General features: G+C 42.0%; 1 protein-coding gene across 1 annotated transcript; it reads left to right on the top strand.

Moving 5' to 3' along the window:
- Window positions 1-436: 436 nt before the first annotated feature.
- Window positions 437-15,776, top strand: Cd180 (CD180 molecule). The gene is made up of 3 exons (XM_010637286.2): window positions 437-665; window positions 10,597-10,763; window positions 12,138-15,776. Exons 1-3 carry the CDS (start codon window positions 546-548, stop codon window positions 13,864-13,866), a joined length of 2,016 nt encoding a protein of 671 aa, XP_010635588.1. The 5' UTR covers window positions 437-545; the 3' UTR covers window positions 13,867-15,776.
- The last annotated feature ends 7,477 nt before the right edge of the window (window positions 15,777-23,253 follow it).

Below are 23,253 nucleotides of genomic sequence, written 5' to 3'. Positions count from 1 at the left end.
CACAGAGACCAGACACAGGGACAGCACAGAGAACCCAGGCAGCAGTTCAAGGATCAGGCACACTATTTGCCTCTGTTTCCAGTTCACAGCATCTCCGCAGCCCTTCCATCTGCTCGCACAGAGCTGTCCTGCCACCATGCCCCACCAGCCCTCCCAGTCACTCACCTAGGACAACTAAAGAAGGGGCCTCCTGTGTGAGTGCAGCCTCGGGGAAAGGACTAGAAGCTGCCGGAGCAGACCAAAAACCTGAGGCCAGCACAGAGCCAGTCAGTTTCACCACACTGAGACTGAGAGGGCTACACAACCAATTCTTGTTTGCCTGGAAGTGAACTGGGCCATCCTGGGGCTGGGTCCACAGTTATTTTTGGCAAACATGGTTGATATGCAAAAGGAACTTCCCTTTTATGCAGCACAGAGCCACTAAAGGCTGAGCAGTCCGTGCATTTCTTGTACCAAGATCACCCATCTGAGTACATCTCTGGCTGGAAAATTGCTGGGGTCATCAGAGCCCGATTGAATCACTCAACTCCAAGCATTAGATCATCATGCTGAGCTGCAGTTGTACCGGACCTGGGATGGCTCCTGCTGTCAGCTGCTACTTTTTGGTGGTGCTTCTTTCAGCCAGCTGTGAAGTTGTCACCTCCTCAGATCAGATGTGCATCGAGGTGAGTCCAAACTGACTTTCTCCAGATTCAACTTTCTGAGAAACTCAAAGTTCAGCATGCTGTCTTCTTTGAGCCTTGGCATTTCAGTATCCACTGTCTTTGACAGGATAGTGAGAACTTTGTCGTTATCGTGAAAAGGGAACCAAAGAGCTCAGCCATACAAAGGTCTGATAGCATCTTGTGCAAAAGATTCCCCCAAAGCCACCCCAATTGAGACTGCCAGGTCAACAGAGGCTCATGCAAGGAGCAGACCCCCAAACCTCCCTCCTAATCTTATCCACCATCTCAGCACAGGGCCATTCCCCAGATAGTTCTTTGACTTCCTGGATCTCTGTTGAAGATTAGTAAAGAAAGGCCATGCCAGGTTTCAGAGCACAGATCACTTTGAATGAGTCTGGCTTTCTCTTCCACTTGGACAGCTGTCCATCTGTTTGACTGACCATAGGAGTAAAACCAGAGTAGAGCCAAATAAAACCTTCTGTTTGGGGCTAAAATGATATTTATCAACCTGTGGGAAGTCCTTGGAGTGGATAGAGAAAGAAAAAGGAGAAGGGCTTCTTTGACCACCTTCAGCCTTTCTCTCACTGTTTCCACATAGCCGGCCCGGCAAGGGCCACAGGCAGGAAGGACCACCAGTCTTGATGGTTTGGTGAGCTTCTTTCCTAGGCTGGGACTGAAGGAAGGGTCAGAGCCAGGGCAGCAAGATGAAGAATGACCCTGGGACAGTAGCTGGGCAGAAATCAGGAGAATGATCTAGAGCAGAGTGGAGACTTGCCAGACAAAGGCATAACCAAAGCCAAGACTGGAATAAGGCCTGGAACGGAAACCAGCAGAACCTTATTAGTCTGGTGTTTGGAAAAAATCAGGATGTCTTCAGACTGAGAAGATGTGAATGCCCAGGGCAAATTAAGGCTGGGATGGTATATTCGTTTTTCAGGCCTCCACAACAAAGTACAGGACTGGGAGGTTTAAACAACATAAATTTATTCTCTTATAGTTCTGAAATCTGAGCGCCAACTGTCAGCAAGGTTGATTTCTCCTGAGGCCTCTCTGGCTTGTAGATAGCCATGCTCTCCTTGTGTCCTTGTACCATTCTCACCATGAGTGGCTGTGACCTATATTCTTCTTGTAAGAACACCAGTCATATAGGCTTAGTGCCTTGTGCCTTTGATTGAAGGGGTTTGGCCCTTTCCCAAATTCAAGTCACTCTCGCTATACTCACCCCTCCCCTTGCTTTCTTTTTCCCTTCCGTTTTTTCCCTCCAGCTCAAGCATAATTAACCACACACCCTACCTACGTTCATGTGACAGAGCACCAGGACCCTATGCAGCCTATCCAGAAAACAAGGGCTTGCTTTGTTTTGAGTTTAGCAAAATTTTGTTGAAGAGAAACATACATGTGGAAATTTCACAGTTCTTAAATGTGCAGTTGCAGGCCCTGGCAGCAAGTGAACACATTCGTGCAACCAACATACAAATCAGAGCGCAGAAGACGCTTATCACCTCAAAAGCCCTCCTCAGGCCTCCTCTTTGTCCCTAGACATCTAATCCTCTGACTTCTATTGTCATGATTGTTTTTGCTCAGTTTTAAACTTTATCCACCTGGGATCATACAGTGTGTACTTCTTTTGTGCCCGGCTTCCTTTGCTCAACATTAAATCTGTGAGACTTATTGATGATCTAGGCAGCAGGCATTTGTTCATTCTCATCGCTGAATATAGCACTTTCGCATTGTGAACCACCATTTATTTATCCATTTGACTCGAAATGGAGTCTTCTACTTTCGCAGTTTGTGGCTATTATGAATGCTGCTGCTTGGGACAGTGTAATCTGTTTTTTAGTAAACAAATTGTACAAATCTCCATTAGATATCTTCCTAAGAGTGAATATATTTGGTCATAGGCTATCCATATGTTTAAATGTCTAACTGTGATTGAGTTTTCCAAACTGTTGATACCAGTTCACACTCATCAGAAATTTACCTGATCGTTCTGATCGTTCCACAGCCTCATCAACAGGTATTATTGTTTCTTTTTAAATGCTAGTCTTTCTGATTGGTAAGTAGTAGAATTTTTTTCCTGATGAATAATAAATCGAGTGTATATGCATACTCTTGTCTGCCTTTTGCACACATACCCTTTTTGTGTGGTGATAGGTATTAAACCCGGGACTTGCAGCATGCGAGGCAACCACTGTGCCACTGAGCTACAGCCAGCTTGACATTCCCACTTTTATGCCTGTGAAGTTTCTGTTCAAGTCTCTTGCCCATTTTCTTTTTTGACTGCTTTAATTTATAGTAATTCTTTATTTATTAGGGATAAAAGTCCTTTATCAGATTTCAAATATTTCCCCCCATTCTTGGCTTATATTTTCACTCTCCCAAAGGCATTTTTTTTTTTTTTGCTGAACAGAAGTTTTTAATTTTCTAACAGCACAATGCATAATTTTTCCTTTACTTTCTTTGCATTTCAGTTCTGTTTAAGAAGTCTTTGTCTACCCCAACACTATTATGATATTATCCCATGATTTCATTTAGAAACTTTATTGTTTCATATTTATTTATGTTTCCCATTTAGATCTACAATCTAGCAGGATTTTTTTACATATATGTTAAGTATGAGCCAAAATTATTTTTTATTAAAAATGTGTTTAAAAATGTTCAGATTTATCCATAAGTTGTAAGATATTACGATGAATATTCAAATACCTCCCACCGCTAAATGCTACATGTTCTGTGTGTATGTGTGTGTGTGTTGTGTGAAGCAATAAAACTACAGAGGCATGACCAAGTCTTTAGAGACTGCAAAATATCCCGAGAGCAGTGGAAAACAGTGCTCTGTGGTTTGGACTGTGGGATATTTTAGGTGAACTCTTGAATAGTTTCCTGGGAGTGTGAGCAGCCTCCCATTTCAAATTGGCTCATCCTAGCCACCCTGTCCCTGCAAACTATGGTAGGAGAAAGTTCTTCAGTCCCTAGGTATGGGGTGGTTGTGCTTAGTGGAGCTGTTTTGAGAACTCCAAGTTCATGCATGCAAGGGATCCCAATAGCTTTAGATAACAATGTGACATTGTGATGATCCCGGTATATACTAACTCCTTTTAGGTAGTACAGATACACCGGTTTATTAATCCTCACAGTAGGCCTTCAGAGTAATTTTTTTAGCCCCAGTCTGTAGCTGGGTAAAAAGGAGGCTCAATGAACATAGCTAGGGCTTAAGAACTGGGACTTGAACCCAAGCAGGCTGACTGGAAAAACAAACAGAAAATAAAATGCCTTCGGCCTAGAGGACTCAGATCGACAACAATGTTTTAAAGATGTGCCTTCTTCTTTTTTTGTTTTCAAAGAGCAATCCTTGCTCTGGGATTCAGCTTGCTAGTCAAATTGCTGTCTTCTAGATGAGGTGCGATCTGGCGGCCATCGTCCCAGACTCCTCCTTTGGGCATGCGTGTGTCAAGTGCTGATGAAACATCTGCAAAGGTGGGAATGAGCAGTTGGAGTGAAATTCAAAGGTTTCCAAATTAGAAAGTGTTTCAACACTTGCAAGGAGGGAAAATGCAGTGGGATGGGAGGGAGTTAGACGCCGCAGAAAGAAGAAAAGAAAATCTTGATTGAAAAAATGCAAATGAGTACCTGGAGGGAGAAGGGACTGCAAATAAAGATGCAGCACTGAGGGAGCCCTGCTGGGGGAAAGGCCCTGCTCCAAGACCCAGCTGGAGACACAGTGGCTGCACAGGAGCCCGTGCACGGGGGGGGTGGGGCGGGGGGGGGGGGGGTCCTAGGCAGGTGCCCCTTGACTTGGGGTGGGTTGTCATGACTACCACATGGCCTCACCACAGCTGCAGGCTGCAGGAGTTCACATCAAGATGCCGCTGAGGCAGAGGCATGCAAAATCATCTCCGGAAACTGACCACATATCAACTCCAGAAAGACAAGGCTGGGGTCAGAGGAAGTGTTTGTGTGGAGCTCAGGGAAACTGCAACATGGTGGATTTCTGCCTGCAGAAAAACCAAAGCTTATGGTCCAGGCAGTAGCCACGGTATCTGTTCCTTTCTGCCTCTTGTTCTTTTATTCTCTACAACATTATCTCTCTGCTCTTCTGCAGCCCTTCGCTCTGCTATCAGAACTCACTCTGAATCCTGAGAGGGAGAAAAGTACAACCTTACTACTGTAATATTTCTAACAAAAACTTGTGACCTGTGTTCGGGATGTAGCTCAATGGTAGGGCACCTGCTTACCATGCACAAGGCAATCCTTGGTACTAAAAACCAAAAACCAAATAAAAAATATATAATCTGGATCAAATATGAGAAAACATACAACCCCCAATGAGAAACATTCTGCTAATTACAAGCTTGTATTCTTCAAAAGATATCAATGTCTTGAAACACTGAGGAGTCGTCTCAGTTTAAAGGAGTCTAACAAGATAATGAGAACTGAGTGCAACACGTGATCCTCACTGGAAAAACAAAAATTACAGTAAAGGACAATATTGGGACAATTGGCAAAACTGAATATAGACCCTGCAGTGGATGATATCAGATCAAGTTTAAATATTGGAGATTTGACAATGGCAGTGTGATTGTCATTTTGTTTAGCAGATATAAACTGAGAGGTGTTTAGGGGTGAGCACTCATCGGATCTACAATTTACCCTCCACCAAAAGGGATGAGAATAACCATGTACTCGTGTATAGTTCCAGCCTTAGAATAATACATAAAACAATGCAATGGTTCTTAGATGCTTCTGGAATGCATGCTGCTCTGATGTCCGCATCACCACGGCAATTTTGATTGTGCTATAGTGATTGTCCAAACTGCAAGGGAAGGGCTATGTGTGCATCGAACACAAGATTTTCCGAAAAACATGTTCGTTTTTTAAATACTCTTCACTACATTTATTTTTCTTTTTTGGTGCCGGGAATCAAATTCGGGACCTTGCACTTGTCAGGCAGGTGTGGCACCACTAAGCTAAATCCCCAGCCCTCTTAGCTACATTTTTGTCATTGCCTCTTTCTCCTACATACCCAGGGCCAAGGATTAATTACCATTTCTGCCTAATTTGAGATTATTTAACTTTGTTCTCAGGCTCCAGTGGGCTTCTTGAGAACACTCCTTGGTAGAGTCAACCACTAGACCTCAGTTATTGCTAGGTTGAAACCGCCCATTCATCTACCTGTATTTCCTTTTTCAAGAAGCCCCCTCAGGCCACAGGCTCAGAAGAGCTCCTCCTGGATTCTCAACTCGCAGAATTACATTAGTGTAGTTAATGTGCTTACTTAAACACACAAGAGGCTGAGACATGGAATAATTTAGGTGTCACAGGGACTTACATTTTCAGCAGGAGGAGGGAATCACCAGCATCGAAGTCTATTGCTGTAGGGCCAGAATAGAGCAAGACAAATGGAGGAAAGTCCTCTTTCGCCAAGTGTGTGTGAAATCAATTATGTCAAGGGAGACCAGGAAAAGAAAACTCTCCTCAGAGCAAATTGGCACCTTAGCAAATGTGGGCCCAGCAGCTCCGCCTCTCTGCGCGGTCCGAGTTCAGGGGCACCAAGGACAGGTCTGGCGGCATGTCAGCTAAATCCAAGTTTAAATGCCACGTGTGTGTTTCAAGGACATTATGTGGATTTGTGGCAGTGCCTAGAGGACTCTGGGTCTATAAAAGCGAAGAATGAATTACACGTAAACATAAATATGACATTTTCATCAGTGACAGTTATAATATTGTCACAATATTGAAGAAAACCCCTGGTATTCTGTAGATAAGCATACTTGCTGAAGCTACAGAAAAGTGTACCACTAAGCAGAAATTAGAGTAAGGCAGAAAAAAAAAAAAAACCCGATGACAATAGCAACATCTCTGCATACTCACACTTTAGAGTGAAGGAGGTTGTGTGCAGTCCTGCTTTTACCTAAGTAGGTCTGTTTGCAACTCAGCACAAGGTAAGCTGTCATGGGCTTGGTGGAAGAGGTTTGTCAGGCTGGGCAGTTTCAGAGGGGTTCCACTGAGGCCAAAAGTGATCAGGGAAAAAGCAGCCCTGGAAGTTTGGATGAACCCACCTGGGGCCTGAGATGAACTGCAAGCTGGGCCCATGGTTCTGGGTCCCCATGATCTTGTACCTCGCCCTGGAGATCATTTCTTTCTCTCTGAGGAGCCTGTCCAGGCAAGATACTCCATTGCACCTGCCCTTCATCCAGATGAATACGGCCTTAGTGTTCTTTAGTCTTCTTGTGATAGCCAACCTGACTCTAGTTGTGTACCTGGCTCCATTTGTGTTAAGTGGTGTAATTCTGGGCGGGAGTCCCTTCGCTGTGGAACAGAGACCTCATCCTGTGTGAGTCTGCAACTATGTTATCTTTACTGCCTTGTAAACAGAAGACTCCCCACCTGTGTGATTCTTTCTTTTAACTAAACTGCCCTGACCCTCACTAGTTAGCAAAGTTCTGCCCCTGTGAAACTCCACTTATGCTCCACCCCCTCCCTGAGCCCTCCCCAAACAGAAGACCCCTTAAAGGGACCCTGCAAACTGCCTTTCCTTTGTTCAGTCTTTTTGGCATGAGCCACTCTGGATCAGCCAGCTTATAATAAAGGATTCCATTTAATTCAGAGTGTGGCGCATCTCTATAGTTCTAACGCGCCTGGCCCTATAACGTTCTAGCCAAACACTTTTCATTTTTACCTAATCAAAGATCTAGACTTGAGTTGGGACACCTACTAACATAGGGGGAAGAGTTGTATTTCCCAAAACTTGCTAGATATCAAAAATTCAAGTTCATGATCTCTAAAACTGAAGAAGGAATTCTAGGAACAACAGAGGTTGAGTCCAAAAAATTTATTGAGGGAAAGATAGCTTCTGTCTAAGAGAGACAGAGGGAGACTGCAAAGTGGGTTGCCCAGGAGACCATGTTTTCCAGAGGGTTTTTATGAAGCAAAGCCAGGAGCTGAAGCAGGTTTGAGGTGGGACAAAGATATACTCAACTAGTAAGATTACAAGTACAGTTGCTTAGATAATATTGATCCAATGGGAAATTAAAAGGTGGGGATGAGGAGGAGCAACACTGGATCAACCAATAAGATTACAGGTATAGTCACTTAGGTGATATTGATTAAATGGGGGATCAAAAAGGGAAGCAAGTCTTGTAGCTACCCTACAGGGAATGAACATGAATTTTCAGTGAGGGATGGGTCAGGGACCTATCCTGAAAGGGGTGGCTTAAGGTCTTAGTTCCACACCCAGGTGATTGATACATAATTAGAATATCGATCACTGCCATTTATCCCTTTTTATAATCCTACCAGTGTAAGTGCCTCAACTGCTTTTCTATTCTGAGGGCCCATCTCTGTCTGACTGCCTTATAGTAACTTCTAGTTTAGCTACTTATAATACTATTGATCAAGGAAATGATTTCTGAGCAGAAGAAGCCTGTGCTGCCCCTAACTGGGTAGTAAACAAAAGGCTCCTCCTAGCTCCAAGCCCTCTTGCACCTAAAACATGTGCAGGCATTTGGACGTTTTCCTCCATTGTCCTTTGTTTCAGAGCTTCTGTGACCCCTGCTTCCCACCACTGTACAAAAGGTGAATCCTAGTGTACCTTTCCATCCAGTTGTATAAGCTGAATATATCTACCTTGACTAATGCACTGATGTTGAGTGTCTTGCCCCTGTATCTCCACCCCGCCTTTCCCAAATCTATATAAACCCTGTTCACCACCCAGATGGATTAATCACTTGGCAGTAAAGTCCCCGATCATTCTGCTAGCAAAGTAAACCTCCCCTCAATTTGTAGGGTGTGTTCTCGATTCTTCTCAGCCTGACTCTGTTATACCACCTAAAGCTGCAGCACTATAAGTTGTATTTGCTACAATACTACCAAGCAATAATTGTCGCACCTCTGAATCCTTGGCTACATTGGGCACTGGAGGAGTAATTCCTCTGTATGGGGCTGTGGCCAAAGGCCTAGCATCTGATATGCACAGCCTACAAATCCAGAGCTCTGAAATTAATACATTAAGATTGTAAGACCTAAGGTCTGTGCCACCTTGTTAGTTTCTTAAACTCTGTGTTAAGAAAATTTGTGAACATATACAAAATAGTCAATTAAAGAGATCCTCTAGGTATGCAACGCGGAGTATTCAACACCCAGCAGCATTTTGCCTACTGTCTGTCCACCCCCTCCTTTTCTGCCAGAGTACTTTAAAGCAAGCCCAAACCAATGTCATTTTACCTTGGAAAAACTTTAGTATACATCCCAAAACAATAAGAACATTTCTTCTACATAACTGCAAGGCCACTAACAATACAAGATTCAAAACTTCTCTTTCTTTTTCTTTCTCTACACCCACTCCCCCTGCACTACTGGGGATCGCACCCAAGGACTTCCCCTGCAGCTACTTCCCCAGCCCTATTTATATATATTTTTTGGTCTTTTCAGACAAGATCTTGCTAAATCACTAAAATGCCAGGCCGAGCTTGAAATTGTGATCCTCCTGCCAGTGCTGAGCACACATCATAATTTCTCAATAGCATCCAATCCTGTTCTCAAAGTTCTCGACTATCCTTAAGGTATCTTTTCCTAACTGCTTTATTTGAATCAAAACAGAAAGGGCTGTTCTGTTCTGTGTTGGCTGTCTCTTAAATAGCTTTTATTTTTTCCTTTTTTTTGGGGGGGTACCGGGGATTGAACTCAGGTCCTTATGCTTGCAAGGCAGGCCACCGAACCACTGAGCTAAATCCCCAGACCTTAAAAAGATTTTAGATCTTTGTCTCTTTTAACAAAAGCTGCCCCTCAAACTGGTAAAACATTCGTCTTATAAAACACCCCACTTTCTGCCTTTGGCTGGCTGCTACCTTGTGCCTTGTGGTTGTGTTTAACTTAAACTTGCCACGCTTGTAAACATGAAGTTAGGCTGACAGTCTTGATTGGATTCAGGTTTAATTTTTTAAGCACATCAAAAAATACATGTGTAGCTGAGCATGGTGGCACACACCTGTATTCGCAGCACTTGGGAGGCTGAGGCAGGAGTATCGCTGCAAGTTTGAGACCAGCCTGGGCTATACAGTGAGTTCCAGAGCCGTCTGAACTACATAATGAGACCCTGTCTCAAAAAATAAAACCCAAAAAAAAAAAAATCAACAAAAAGGACATGTGTGATTGTCTTATTCTGGTAATGCTGATGTAGGGTTATTTGTTTGCTGCTTTCCTAAGGGAAATTAAAGCATTTCCATGCATCCAGAAGGAAAACCATAAACCAAAATATATTCAGAGAAGTCTCGTTTCCATCATGGTTCTTATATGTTGTCCCTTCTCTCACTAGAAACGTCATTTGTGTGTGTGTGTGTGTGTGTGTGTTTTGTTGTTTTTTTTTTACCTTGGACTCATTTAGATAGTAGGAAAAGGGAGACAGACCATGCTAAATGGTGAAGGATTGGAGGAGATGGAGCGAGGGGAGGGGAGGGGGAAGTACAAATGATCCAGTGTGATTTGTACATGTGCCAATCCCCCACTATGAAAGCATTTCTATGTACAGTGAATATATTATAATAAAAGAGGGAAGAAATAAAATACAAGCATACCAATAAGTAGCACACTGTGTACTCTAAACAGTCTATATACTTTGCTGTTTTCACCTTACAGTGTGTCCCGATAGCCCCACATCAGTGTATGCAGACCTTCCTCATTCCTTCTGCAGTTTCTGAGGTTTCCACTTTGTGAATGTGCTACATTTTGGTCAGCTAGCCTTATATATCAATGGTCATTGTCAATCTTTTTCTACTACAAAAAATACTATACTGAGCAACATTGTGCAGAGTCATTTTGTGTTTTTACAAGTGTAAATCACTAAGGGTAGAATTGCTGCTCAAAGGGAAAACATATCTCATATTGCTAGTCAATCAGTTACTGAATCCAATATTCATATTGTTTCTCCCATCAGAAAAAAACCAACAAAATATATAACTGCGAAAATTTGGATCTCAGTGAAGTTCCTGACACGCTACCAAACACAACAGAATTTTTGGAATTCAGCTTTAATTCCTTGCCCACAATTCAAAATACAACCTTCAGGAGACTCATAAACCTTATCTTTTTGGATTTAACCAGGTATGTATGTGAGTTCCTTGTGGGCTCTGGATTTTTCACCTAAGTTAAAACACATACACGCGTATGTGTACACACACACACACACACACACACACACACACACACACTGGATTTTAATTGATTCCTGGATCTTTTGGATGCAAGGACACTCTGCTTGTCCTGCATGTTCATTTACCCTTTCCCATGAAATAGTTTGTACTAATGAAATGTGACTTAAATAAACACCAGTCAATGCAAAGGAAGGTTGATTGTTCTCAAACTAGCTGTGTTAGCAGTGCTGTTTAAGAAGTTCTAAGTAGTATCAATAAGGAAACTAAAAATAAATGTTATCCTAAATCAGATGCCACATTATACCACATTTTGGCATAGAGGGCCATTATCAGGTCTTGACAGTCAGGAAAAAAGTTCCAGGAGAAATACGCTTACTAATTTTTTTTTCTTTTTCCAAATTGGAAAAGGATTTCCATTATTTGGCTTCAATAGCAGAATCAGGATTCCAAATGCTGAACTAGTACTTGAGACCTAATAGGCAGAAATACTACAGAAAAGTTAAAAATAAAAAAAGTGCCATGCAGTTTATCGGTTGTTGGAGGTCAGAAGAGGGAAGGGACCTCACATGTGCATGATGTCTGGGGTCCTCTCCCTCCATCTTTCTACTTAAGCTCCCGCGAGTTGGGAGACCGTACACATCCATGGTAACGTTTCATATTTACGACACCATTGTGAGGTATCCATGGTGAATGGTACCACCTCTTATGTTTACGTAAGGAAAGCACCAGTGTGGGATATGTGTGTAATCCATATTTTTAGCATATTTGATACACAATAGCTCTACAACATAGCCATCACTTTAATACATCATACACGGAAAAGAAGGGCCGAGCTTCCGTGGTTGAGTGTGTTCTTAGCATGCACAATTCTGTGGATTCACTCTCCAGCACAACCACTCACCCCCCAAAAAAAAGTTGAATGAAGGATGTAACTTTCCAAGGCCAGCACAGGTTTACACATTTATCTATTACATATTATATATTGTCAGGCATCATATATGACATTTTTACTTACTGCTTCAAATAGCGATAGTTTGATTTTTACCTGCCAGTAATTGTTCCTTATAGCACAACACAAAACTCTGAGTGTTCAGCCTAAAGGGGCAAGATCCCTGGAATAAATTCTAACTCAGAGACTTCAGAACTGAGGCTATTTTTGTTAATTCAGCAGTCTGTGGGTATGGAAGAAATCTTTTTATGCTTGATTTTTGAATAATAATATATTCTGTTTTAGTATATACAAAAATGGTTTTGTTAACACACATCACTGTTACAGTAATAATTTTTTTTAATGAATGATTGTTACATACTATTTTCTTTCCAGGTGCCAAATTAACTGGATACATGAAAATGCTTTTCAAAGCCATCCTCAGCTGAGCACACTTGTGTTAACTGGAAACCCCCTGATATTTGTGGCAGAAACAGCACTTAGTGGGCCCGAGTCACTGAAGCACCTATTCTTAACCCAAACAGGACTATTCAGCCTTGAGTTTATCCCAGCACACAATCTCAAAAACTTGGAAAGTTTGTATCTTGGAGGCAACTATATTTCCTCAATGAAATTTCCCAAAGACTTCCCAACAAGGAACCTAAAAGTCTTGGATTTTCAGAATAATGCCATACACTACCTTTCTAGAGAGGATATGGACTCTCTGAGAGCAACTACCAACCTGAGCCTTAACTTCAATGGCAATGACATTAAAGGCATTGAGCCCGGGGCTTTCAAGTCAATGGTCTTCCAAAGTTTGAAATTTGGAGGGACTGTTAACTTGTCTGTTATATTCAGCGGTCTGCATAATTCTACTATTCAGTCTCTCTGGCTAGGGACATTTGAGGATACTGAAGACCAAGATCTGAGTTCGAGCATGCTTGAGGGGCTTTGTGAAATGTCTGTTGAGAGCATGAACCTGCAGAAACACCATTTTTCTGATCTGTCTTCGGCCACGTTTCAGTGTTTCACCCACCTCCAGGAACTGGACTTGACAGCTACCCACTTGCAAAAATTACCATCTGGGCTTAAAGATATGCACTCCCTGAAGAAATTAGTTCTCAATGTAAATAAGTTTAACCAATTATGTCAAATCAATGCTGATAGTTTTCCCTCCCTCACACACCTCTACCTCAAAGGCAATGTAATAAAACTCCAACTCGGTGCTGGCTGTTTAGAAAAATTAGAAAATCTGCAGACACTTGATTTAAGCCATAATGATATTGAGGCTTCTGATTGCTGCAATCTACAACTCAAAAATCTGTCCCACTTGCAAAGCCTAAACCTGAGCTACAATGAGCCCCTTGGTCTCAGGAATGAAGCATTCAAAGCATGTCCTCGGCTAGAACTCCTGGACTTGGCCTTTACTCACTTACATGTTAATGCTCCACAAGGTCCTTTCCAAAACCTTCATCTCTTGCAGGTTCTGAATCTCTCTCACTGCTTCCTTGATACCAGCAATCAGCATCTTTTAGCAGGCCTGGAGAATCTCCGGCATCTGAATTTACAGGGCAATCACTTTCAAGATGGGAATATCCCAAAGACCAACCTATTTCAGATGGTAGGAAGCTTAGAGATTCTGGTGTTATCCTCCTGTGATCTCTTTTCCATAGACCGGGAAGCCTTCCACGGCCTTGGAAATATTGTTCATGTAGACTTAAGCCATAACAACCTGACATCTGATAGCATCAATGCCCTCAGCCAGTTTAAGGGCACCTACCTCAATCTGGCCACCAATAGCATTCGCATTATCCCACCCCATCTCCTTCCTACCTTGTCCCAGCAGAACATCATTAATTTAAGTCACAATCCCTTGGATTGCACTTGCTCAAATGTTCATTTTTTAACATGGTACAAAGAAAATGTGCAAAAACTGGAGGACTTCAAGGAGACCAGGTGTGCATATCCCCCATCGCTACAGGGAGTTCAGCTATCTGATGTCACACTGTCCTGTGGGATTACAGCTGTGAGCATCTTCTTTCTGACAGTATTTTTGTTCTTGTTGGCTGCTCTTCTCCTCTATACAGTTAAATTCTTTCTCAGGTGGAAATATCAACACCTTTAGTGTCAAAGGCTTCCAGAGAAGACAAATAAATTTGTTTAGGAAAACACATTTTTGTGGAGAAACTGGAATCTCTTAGTGACCAGACTTCTCATATTGGTTCCTGGTGCTGGGCTAGAAATGATTGTGCTTTTCTGAACTTCCTACCCTTGAAACCCTTCCATGGCAGATAAATTAACTCAAGCCAAAACCCAGACACTTGTGAGAGACATAGAGCCATTTCCTTGTGTGGAAGGTGGGCGGAAGATGAGGAGGAACAACCCACCATGGGACCATCTGCTTTGCTTGATCTAACATCCCTCCCGACACTTCCCACCCTGTCCATTTTAAATGGAAAGAGGAAAATACAATTAATTTTAAAGAAAAGACTAAGAAATGAATCCTTGGTTTTCTAAGGCTTTTATAATGCCCCTAGCATGCAAATAACTACAAAAAGACCCCCCTTCAATATCCCCAAGGTTTAAAATTTCACTGGCCTCATACACTTCTCCACCCAGGAGGCTCTCAGCTGCCTATTGGGTATTCTGGCTTTTATGTTGCAGGTCCAACTTACAGGTGAAAAAATACTCCTTTCATTGGGTATCTGGTTCTTACAAGTTGCTTTCCCATGGGAACCATAAGATAAATGGTGGTTTCGTTCCTAGGCTGGTTCTCAAAAGCCTCTTTAACTTGGAGGGCATTCAAGAGAGCATGTTCACAATGGAAACCAGTGGAAGAAACCATCCCTACAGAGCCACTGTTGGGAGCACAAGAATGACAGCTTCCTGAAAAGTTTTTTTTTGTTGAGGCTGAAGTTGTCAGCAAAGGTTGTGCCAGTGGTAGACTGAGGACAGTGCCATTGAATGGAAATGGACAGAGAGGACAGGGAAGCTGGTAATGATGTAGACCTTCTCAAGGCCTAGAGGAGCTCTACTCCTGCAGGACTTGATTTTCTCAAGTCTGGATCGCTAAGCAAGCTTGCTGGGAACTCCTGTGCTTTGTTGCTGTGTGGACAGCCTCCCTCATCCTCTGCATTCATGGATTCAAGCAACTGTGGATGGACAATATGTGGAACAGATCCACCATATATACTGAATATATATGGAGTTTTTTTCACATCATTTATTCCCTAAACAATACAGAGCATTTGCATTGTCTTGCGTATTATAAATAATCTGGGAACGATTTGAAGTACAGAGGAAGATGTGTAGGCTACATGCAAATATGCCATTTTATATAAATGCACATCTGAAGATTTTGTTATCCATAAAGGGTCCTGGAATCAACTCCCCTATGGAAACCAAGGGATGATTGTATAGGCCTTGCTAAAGAGCTACCACTAATTTTAGGTTAGAGATGTTAATTTATAATTCTGAAATTCTGATTGGATATTAAAGTAAAAATTGCTCCAATGTAATACCCAGTCAGACTTTATTAGCGCTTAGGTGGGAGCATAACGGGGGAGGGGGATATTATCATAGGGTGGAAATGTGAAAATCACTTTCCTCTTTGTCTCTTTTTCTCTCTCAGAAAAATCAATACAGGCTGAGCACCAGCTGTGGTGAGCCTCTTTCCCTCTCAGGATGTCAGGCCTTTGCACTTGCTCTCTCCTTGGCCTGGAAGGCTCTGCAGTCTCCAAAGGAGAGTCCAGTGCCTGTGTTTCCTCCTCTAGGAGGAGCTCTTCCCTCACTTAGCCAATACAAATCAAATTACGCCACACCCAGCACACTCTAGAACCTTCATCGTCTTTAAATGTTTATCAGGGTATGGGATTATCTTCCTCCCTTGCTTCAATTTCTCTTGTCCTGTCTCACAAGCAGGTCTTTGCCCAGTGGTGTCCTAGAACATACCTGGGACAAATAAGGACTCAGTATATCTTTTGTTTTGTGACAGGTTCTCACTGTGTAGTTGAGACTGACCAGGAACTCACTATGTAGCCCAGGCTGGTCTTGAACTCCCAGTGATGCTCCTGCCTTAGCCTCCCGAGTGCTGGGATTGCAGGTGTTCACAACCACACCTGGCTAGGACTCAGTACATCTTTAATGGTTGTTGGCATTTTTGCCTGGCCTGTGACCCCTTAGCCTTTACCAGCACCTACTTCTGCCCCTGTGCTCACACCCACCTCACCTTATCTTCAGTCCACATTGCCAGTGTCCCTGGGCCTCCCATGTTTCTTATCAGAATTTTCAGGAGAATTTGCAAAAAGTGAATTCTTAGGCCTTAAGCCAAGAAAGTGAGAGTTGGTTGGATGGAAGTTGCTCTGCTTCTCAGCCTAATGATTGATTCCATTTAAGTCCTTTCTTACCCTCAACAGTAAGTTTTATTTCTTCTACTCTCATTTCAGAACACAGAAGTTCCACAAGCTAAGAATCCAGTCTTAGTCAACAGCAACTCATTTTGTTTCTTCTGTATTCTGTTTTTAAACTAGAAATGGAAAATGCTAATTGCTGACCCTACCACCCTACAGCCGTACTGTCCTGGATAATGTTTAATGTGTAATTTGGAAACTCAAAAACATTCTGTAGAAACTCTCAGATGCAGGTTGCTTCACACAAAAGATAATAAAGGTTTAAGCCTTAGCAACATAACTGTTCATCTTGCTTTCATTTATCAGGCATGCTCCCTTTCCACGTGAAGTAACTTGCTGTTCCATAACTGTACGCAGATCTAAGGCTTTGTGACGGCTCTTCTGTTTTAAGCAACAGTAAATTCACCCCACAAAGTTAGAAAAGGAGCTTTTTGATGGCTGCTGTCAATTTTATTGCTTTATCTGGTTACTAGGATAGAATCTGTAGACATGGTGTGTTTATTGGTTTTATGTATTGCATGTTGTTGCTGCTCTGACAAGCTACTCCTATAAAAATGTGTTATTATAGCATGATGTAGCTCAGTGAGCTGACCCTGCATTTCAAAGTGTACTGAAGCAAATAGCTTTGAAGTCCATAAAAACTGATGGGTCTCCATCATAGAGGACTTTCAGCCCAAACTGCAACTCCTACCATCTGGGAAAGAATTATAACTTCCCCTTGCCAGCCACCACTGCTATTGAGTACAGCTCAGTCCCAAACACAAGCATTACCTGAAAAATGCCAACATAGAAAACTTGTATTATTCTTACTTGTCCAACTCTCTGATAAGTACTGATTATGGAATAACTGGCTTTTTAATGTTTTCTCATACTAGAATATTACAGGAAAAATTGACAGTGTTTCTATCTGCTCAGAATACTGAAGAGATACTTAACATGAATTGCAGCAAGAGTGGATGTGGTTCATTCCAAGCAAGCCAGACCTGGGAGTCAATTGTCTGCTACACTGAGTTTCCTAGTTTCCTTTCTTAGTATATTACTTAACTTCAGTCTTTGATTGTTCATTTTATATCTTCCTGATATAGCGATGAACATATTCGTTGTTTGCTTGACTTTTTATTATGAATGAGGACATTCATACTAGACATAATGTGTAACATAGGTATAAAGAATAAAACCAAAATAGATACCTGTACACCAATTTTTTAAAAAGTTTGGCTGGGGATTTAGCTCAGTGGTTCTGCTGCCTGCCTCGCAAGCGCAAGGACCTGAGTTCAATCCCTGCCCCCTCAAAAAGGTTGAAAGTCTAACATAGCAGGAGCTTGGTGAAGGTGGTGGAGGAATGGAATAGCTTGGTGTGGGTCCCAAGCTCAGCTGAACACCATAATAATCTGGAGAATTCTTTACAAAACAGATGCCTGGGCCCCATCTCTAGACACTGGAATTCTGGTAGACTGGGGCTGGCTGGCTTTGGTGCCTCATCCAATTGATCTTATGTAAAATTCTTCCCTTTCCTAATTAATTTTGTCAACCAGTAGCAAAAGAATGAGGAATTCCATGAATCAAATGAGCTAAGTGTCTTCTCCATACCCCACAGAGGAGACGTCTTAACAAAAGTGGGACAAGATTTCTAAGGAACCCTCAAATCCAGGGATGAAACACCCCGTGCAGGTGATCGCCTGCCATGGCTGCCAGGCTGCAGGCCTCTGCTCTAGGAACCACCCTGCTCTGCCCCGTGCCTTGATTGTGTCCACTACATGCTAGCAATTTACATTTTGAAGTTGTTTAGTGGACATTATGTGTCTTAAAGAGGAAATAACCTATGATTTGTATTTAAAAACTTATTGCTCATGAAAGTTTAAGCAGTGGCATTCACCGAAGACCCTCTCCCACCCTCTTCACACCGAGTTAATGTCCTGTGAACCCTTGACTGTTCAAAATACAGTGCTACATCCTGCAAAGGTAAGCAGACGACAAATGGCCACTGCGGCATCATCCATCTCCTCCTTTTCATGTTGGTTCTTGGGCTTTCTAAATAGCTGGGGCCTTCCCATTTCTCTGTCTTCCTTAGAAACAACCTAATTATACAGAAATAAATAAGTGATTAAATAAATTAGGCAATGCTCAGAACACATAGGGAGGTATTTCATGTTCTTAGCTGGAAAACAATGCTGTAAATATGTCAATGGTCAGAGAAATACACAGTAAAATGAGATAAACTTTATTAGACTGATAAAAAGGAGCCAGGTGGCTAATAGTGTAGCTAGGGTTGTAGAAGCTGTGTGGCCTGCTTCTAGGGATGTTTACTGGTACAGCCCTTCCACGGCTACTGGGCAAAAAGCTGCTCTGAAACTGTATGGCAAAAAAAGTTTCACATGTCTGCAAAAGTTTTCATTGTAGCATTAGTTTTAGCGGAGAAAGTTCATAGCGTTCGGTCATCTCTAAGAAGAAATGTAGGCAAAATGGGGAAAATGCCCAATACAGGGTACTATAATGTAGTTAGAAACAATGGACCAAACAGAGCCATACTTGAATCTTAAACATTGTTTAGATCTTTAGGCTATTTAGAAAGAAAATCTTTCAGCTATTTAAATTTAGCAGAATTTGAGTGAGGAAGGATTTGTGAACTAAACACATTCTGAAGCAGTGGAGGGTTAGAGAGCTGCACCCAGCAATATGGACAGCAGGATTTATAAACAGAAAAAGGAAATGACATACAGAAAAATCTTGATTTGTTACAGCTCTGTATTTTCCTTATTAGAGTGTGGTATGTTGAGGCATTTGCCTTATATGAATATTGTCTGATCATTTGGCTGCCTGTGATTAGCTGCCACTTGATTAACTGGAACTCAGCTGTTACATGAATATACACTTAAGTAAGGTTAAGATTGTTTATATATGAAGTTAGGTTGCAGTTTAGGCATAGAGATAGCTTCAGGGCACATTGAACTTAGATCAACATTCAGAGCTTCATAGGGCAAAACCCCCAAAATTTATTAACATAATCATCTACATAAAGTTTAAAATTACATATACATAAATGATACATGTAATTATTTTGTACATAAGCCTTCTTAATAATATATTTGAAGAAGACAAACCAAAAGAGACAACTACTAACAATCATAATTGCTTAGGTGATGCAGCGGGGTGGAAGAGAATATCAGGTTGGAGTAAGTGAACTCAGCCAAGTTCCATCTGCCAAGATCTGAAGAATAAGATGACCTTTATCATCCATACCTGAAGATCTCTAACACACACACACAAGCAAATAATATGACAATGGCCAGGGATTTAGCTCAGTGGTTCTGCTGCCTGCCTTGGAAGGTCCTGAGTTTGATTCCTGGTATCCCCCCAAAATAATAATATGACACACACATAGGATGAAATGTCATACAATCATTGTAATTAATATTGCCGAATATATTTATAGACATTGAAGCATATTTGTGTTTTAATAGTCAAGCAAAAGAGCCACTTGTTAAACAGCATGATCACCATTTTTTTATTTTTAAGCAAAATAAATAATACCTATAAATTAAAAACTGATGGGGAGTTGAGATTGCTGTGATTCAATATTGTTTCTTCTTGCTTATTTACATTTCGAATTTTCCTTAGATACATTTTCCATGTAAGGTCAATAAGGGTAAGCATGTTCATTGATTTTTTTAAGGAAGATTTCTTTCTGAAAAGTTATACGAATAAAAAGGTCATGGGTTCAAAAAACGGGGCAATTACTGGGAAAGGAGGCAGTGTTTTTCCTAAGGGTTTGTTTTCAAATGCAAATGATCAATCCAACCTCTAGGGGGCACACTTTTCCTCCAGACGGCAGAAGGCGTCAAAGTTGTTCAAGGATCCCCAGGGAAATGGGGCAGGCAGTGCAAGGAGATGGGGGCCTTTCACAGGAGCTGCTTCCAGTCTCAATGGGGATAGATACATCTCCAACTCGGGAAATTATAGCATGGCACCATTTACCACAGCATATGTATTGCAGAAGGACAGAGCTTTTGGGCCGGGATTTTTATGTATACAACTTCGTGCGTGAGCTGCCAATATGACATATGAAGACTTTGTAGCTGCAACATGCTTGCTGTAGGCCTTGTAAACCTCTTCATTCTTCACGTCCCAGCTGCTGCCAGCCATTTCTGGCAGTGCCTCATGAAATAGAGGATGAATATTTTTATGAGGCTTTCAGTTTCACCATATTAACAGACTTTTTGTGAAGTTCTTTGGGGGTAATAACTTGTAACTATTTGCAACAGGTCTTTCTTCTTCTCACATCTGAGCATAATGGACTGTTTTTTCCGAGAGTGGTCTGGGTACAGGTTCCCTTTTGGAAGGACTTGCCTGTAGACAAGTGTTGGGATTGTTAAATAAAATTTTGGAGAAGGCCAAGGATTTGGACTGATTACCTACACTGGCCCAATTGACCAAAGCAATATGGAGTTTAATCAGAGTAACTGAGCTTTTGCTGAGTGCAGAGAGGCCCTGTAACCACTTAACTGACTGTGACAGGGTGGAGAGTCAACTTGATTGGCTTTGAAATCTGCCTGGAGACTGGTGGAGCACCTTTCTCACGTGTCCTGTTGGGTCAAGGAGGCGTGGCCTCAGGGTCTATATCTGCCCTTGGCCCCTTCCTCCCTGGTGCTTTTCCCCTGCCTCCTGGCCGCTGTGCATTTCTGCTTAGAAGCCTGCTGACCACGAACTGAATCCCCATAAATCGTAAGTCAAATTAAATTTTTAAATTGGGGGTGTCAAGTATTAAGTCTATCAACGGGAAAGCTGAATAATACACTGATTACACTGTACAGCGCTTACGAGTTAAGCTGTAAGCAATCAACTAATTGATTGACTAGGCTGTAGCTGATTGGGTTTTCTATGCCTTGATTCTGTTATCCTGTAAGTGCTGCCTGAGCATGTTATTGGTGGGGGTCCTTAGAGCTTGTTCTTGTTCTGGGAGCTGCCTAGTTCTATTTTGTTTTGCTCAAGTAAATTCTACTGAATTTAAAAGGTAGAAGAAATTTTCCTTTTAATGTTTTGACAGAGTTGGCTGGATCTGAAGCAGAACTTCAGAGACCCAGGGGCATCAGACCACCCCATCCTATTGTGGTCACTGTCTCCCTGCCTTATATGGAGGCCATAGTAATTTCTCTCTCTTGGAGTCTGAAGCCTAGTGGATTATATGTTTTGAGCCATGAGAATTTTTTTTAAATCAAAACTGGATTTTGAAATTGTGTCCAGGTCTTGCATGGAGGTGTCAGGTATCTCAGTGGGTGAGGTAGAAACTGAACTGGGTTCAGTAGGAACAAGACCGAATCCTGTGGAGATGCCTCAGCAATGTGACTGGGTCAGGCTCAAATGTGGAACCAGGCTTAGGGAGTAGATAGGGTGGCTATAAGATGGAATTAAGGGTTTTTCTGGATCCAGGGAATCTAGAACCCCATCATCCAGAGCTTCATAGGGGTAGTTTGTGCAGTGAGAGAGGATATAACTTTGTGGTGGGCACCAAGGGTCACTTGTGCTATGGGAGGACATCTGTCTGCTATGGGGTTTGTGGGGGCTGCTTCGGTTAGACAGAAGCGAGACTGGATCTGGCATTTGGAATTCTTGTCAATTTGTTGAATAAGAATTCCGTACAAGAATTGTTTGTTTTTAGTGTGTATGTTTTGTTATTTTTTAAAGAAATGGCTGAGTGTTACTAGCAATGACTGAGAATTACAAAGGCCAAATAAGAAAGTTTTAGTTTGGGTAAAGTTGTTTATTTGTGTGAATCAAAACCCCAGAGAAACAATAAAATCAATTTAAAATCAGCACGTAAATGTGTGTGCGAGCGCGCGCGTATGCGCGTATGCGTGTGTGCGTGTGTGCGTGTGTGTGTGTGTGTGTGTTGTGGATCAAACTCAGATCCTTGCACTTAGGAGGCAGGCGGCAGAACCATTGAGCTAAATCCCCGACCCCATGTAGAATCTTTTAAAAGACTAAATGAAGGGGAGAAAGGAGCTTTTACAGAAGTTGAGCCCTTAAATCAGTAGGGTCTGGTCTTTAACCACTTTTGTGCCCTCGTTAAAATCCAGAGATCAGGTATGAGTTTTCTCCCCACGGATATGTTTTTTTTCTGTTGCACCTGGGTACTGCGCTCTGCTTTGAACTCAGTAATTTAACACAAGGTTGGGGTGGGAAGTTGCTTGCTTTTAGTTACTTTTGAGACTTCTCTTTAGCAGAGGAAATTTTTGTCTGTAGGACAAATCTTACATTTGTAAGGGTGCCGCCCTCTCTGCACCTGGAGGACAGGGAAGACTTAAATCACTGGACTGGATACTTTTTCAGTGAAGAAAGGTAAAGACTGAAGCACGTTGTGACAAGCCTTATTTTCTGTCCTGTTTCCTAAGGGGGCTTCCTATTTATGTTCTTTATATCTCTGCAGATGCTGGCACGTAAATCTGAAATATGATTGCAATCTGCAGGTGGCTAACAGTCATGCGGGGCTGTGGTTAATAGGGCACAATGGTCAAGAAACGGGCAAAACCCTTTTGACCCAGGCCCCTTGCTAAAATGAGTGAAATGGTCAAGGGGCAAACAAAATATCCTCATAGTAAAAAATTTTTTAATATATGGGCCCCTAGGGGCAGAAATAATGGTTTATAACTAGGTGGGTGTGTCTGGGTATAGTCAGATTCTGTTCTGAGAGGTAATCTTCAAAGGACTGATAACTTTGCTGCTTTGGAGTAAATGCTTTAAGTAAATGGAAAACAGCCTTGTGTCCAGCTGTCCCAAGTATTTTCAACTTAAAAGCCACTTACTGAAGCAATTTGAGTTGGAGTAGTGTTTTCTAATTCATTTCATGGCTTTGTTCAAGGAGCAATCGAAGCATAATTGTTAAGGATTAGTAGTAGCTGAATATAAATGGACTGGAAGCTTGTGGACAAACATCAGAATTTCAGGAATTTTTCTTAGTGGCTTGAAATTTTGGAGTCTAGTTGTGAATGAGTTAAGTGGTAGGTAATTATGAAATTCCTGAGTCATTTGCAAGTGGTACTGAATTTATTCCCTAATCATTCACATTTGATTGTGTGTTGGAGGAGGAGAGTCCCTGATAGGAAAAT

Source organism: Fukomys damarensis, unplaced genomic scaffold (genome assembly GCF_012274545.1).
Source record: "Fukomys damarensis isolate Sample0158 unplaced genomic scaffold, DMR_v1.0_HiC HiC_scaffold_1, whole genome shotgun sequence".
NCBI classification, from domain to species: domain Eukaryota; kingdom Metazoa; phylum Chordata; class Mammalia; order Rodentia; family Bathyergidae; genus Fukomys; species Fukomys damarensis.
This window is presented reverse-complemented; position numbering and strand designations above follow the sequence as displayed.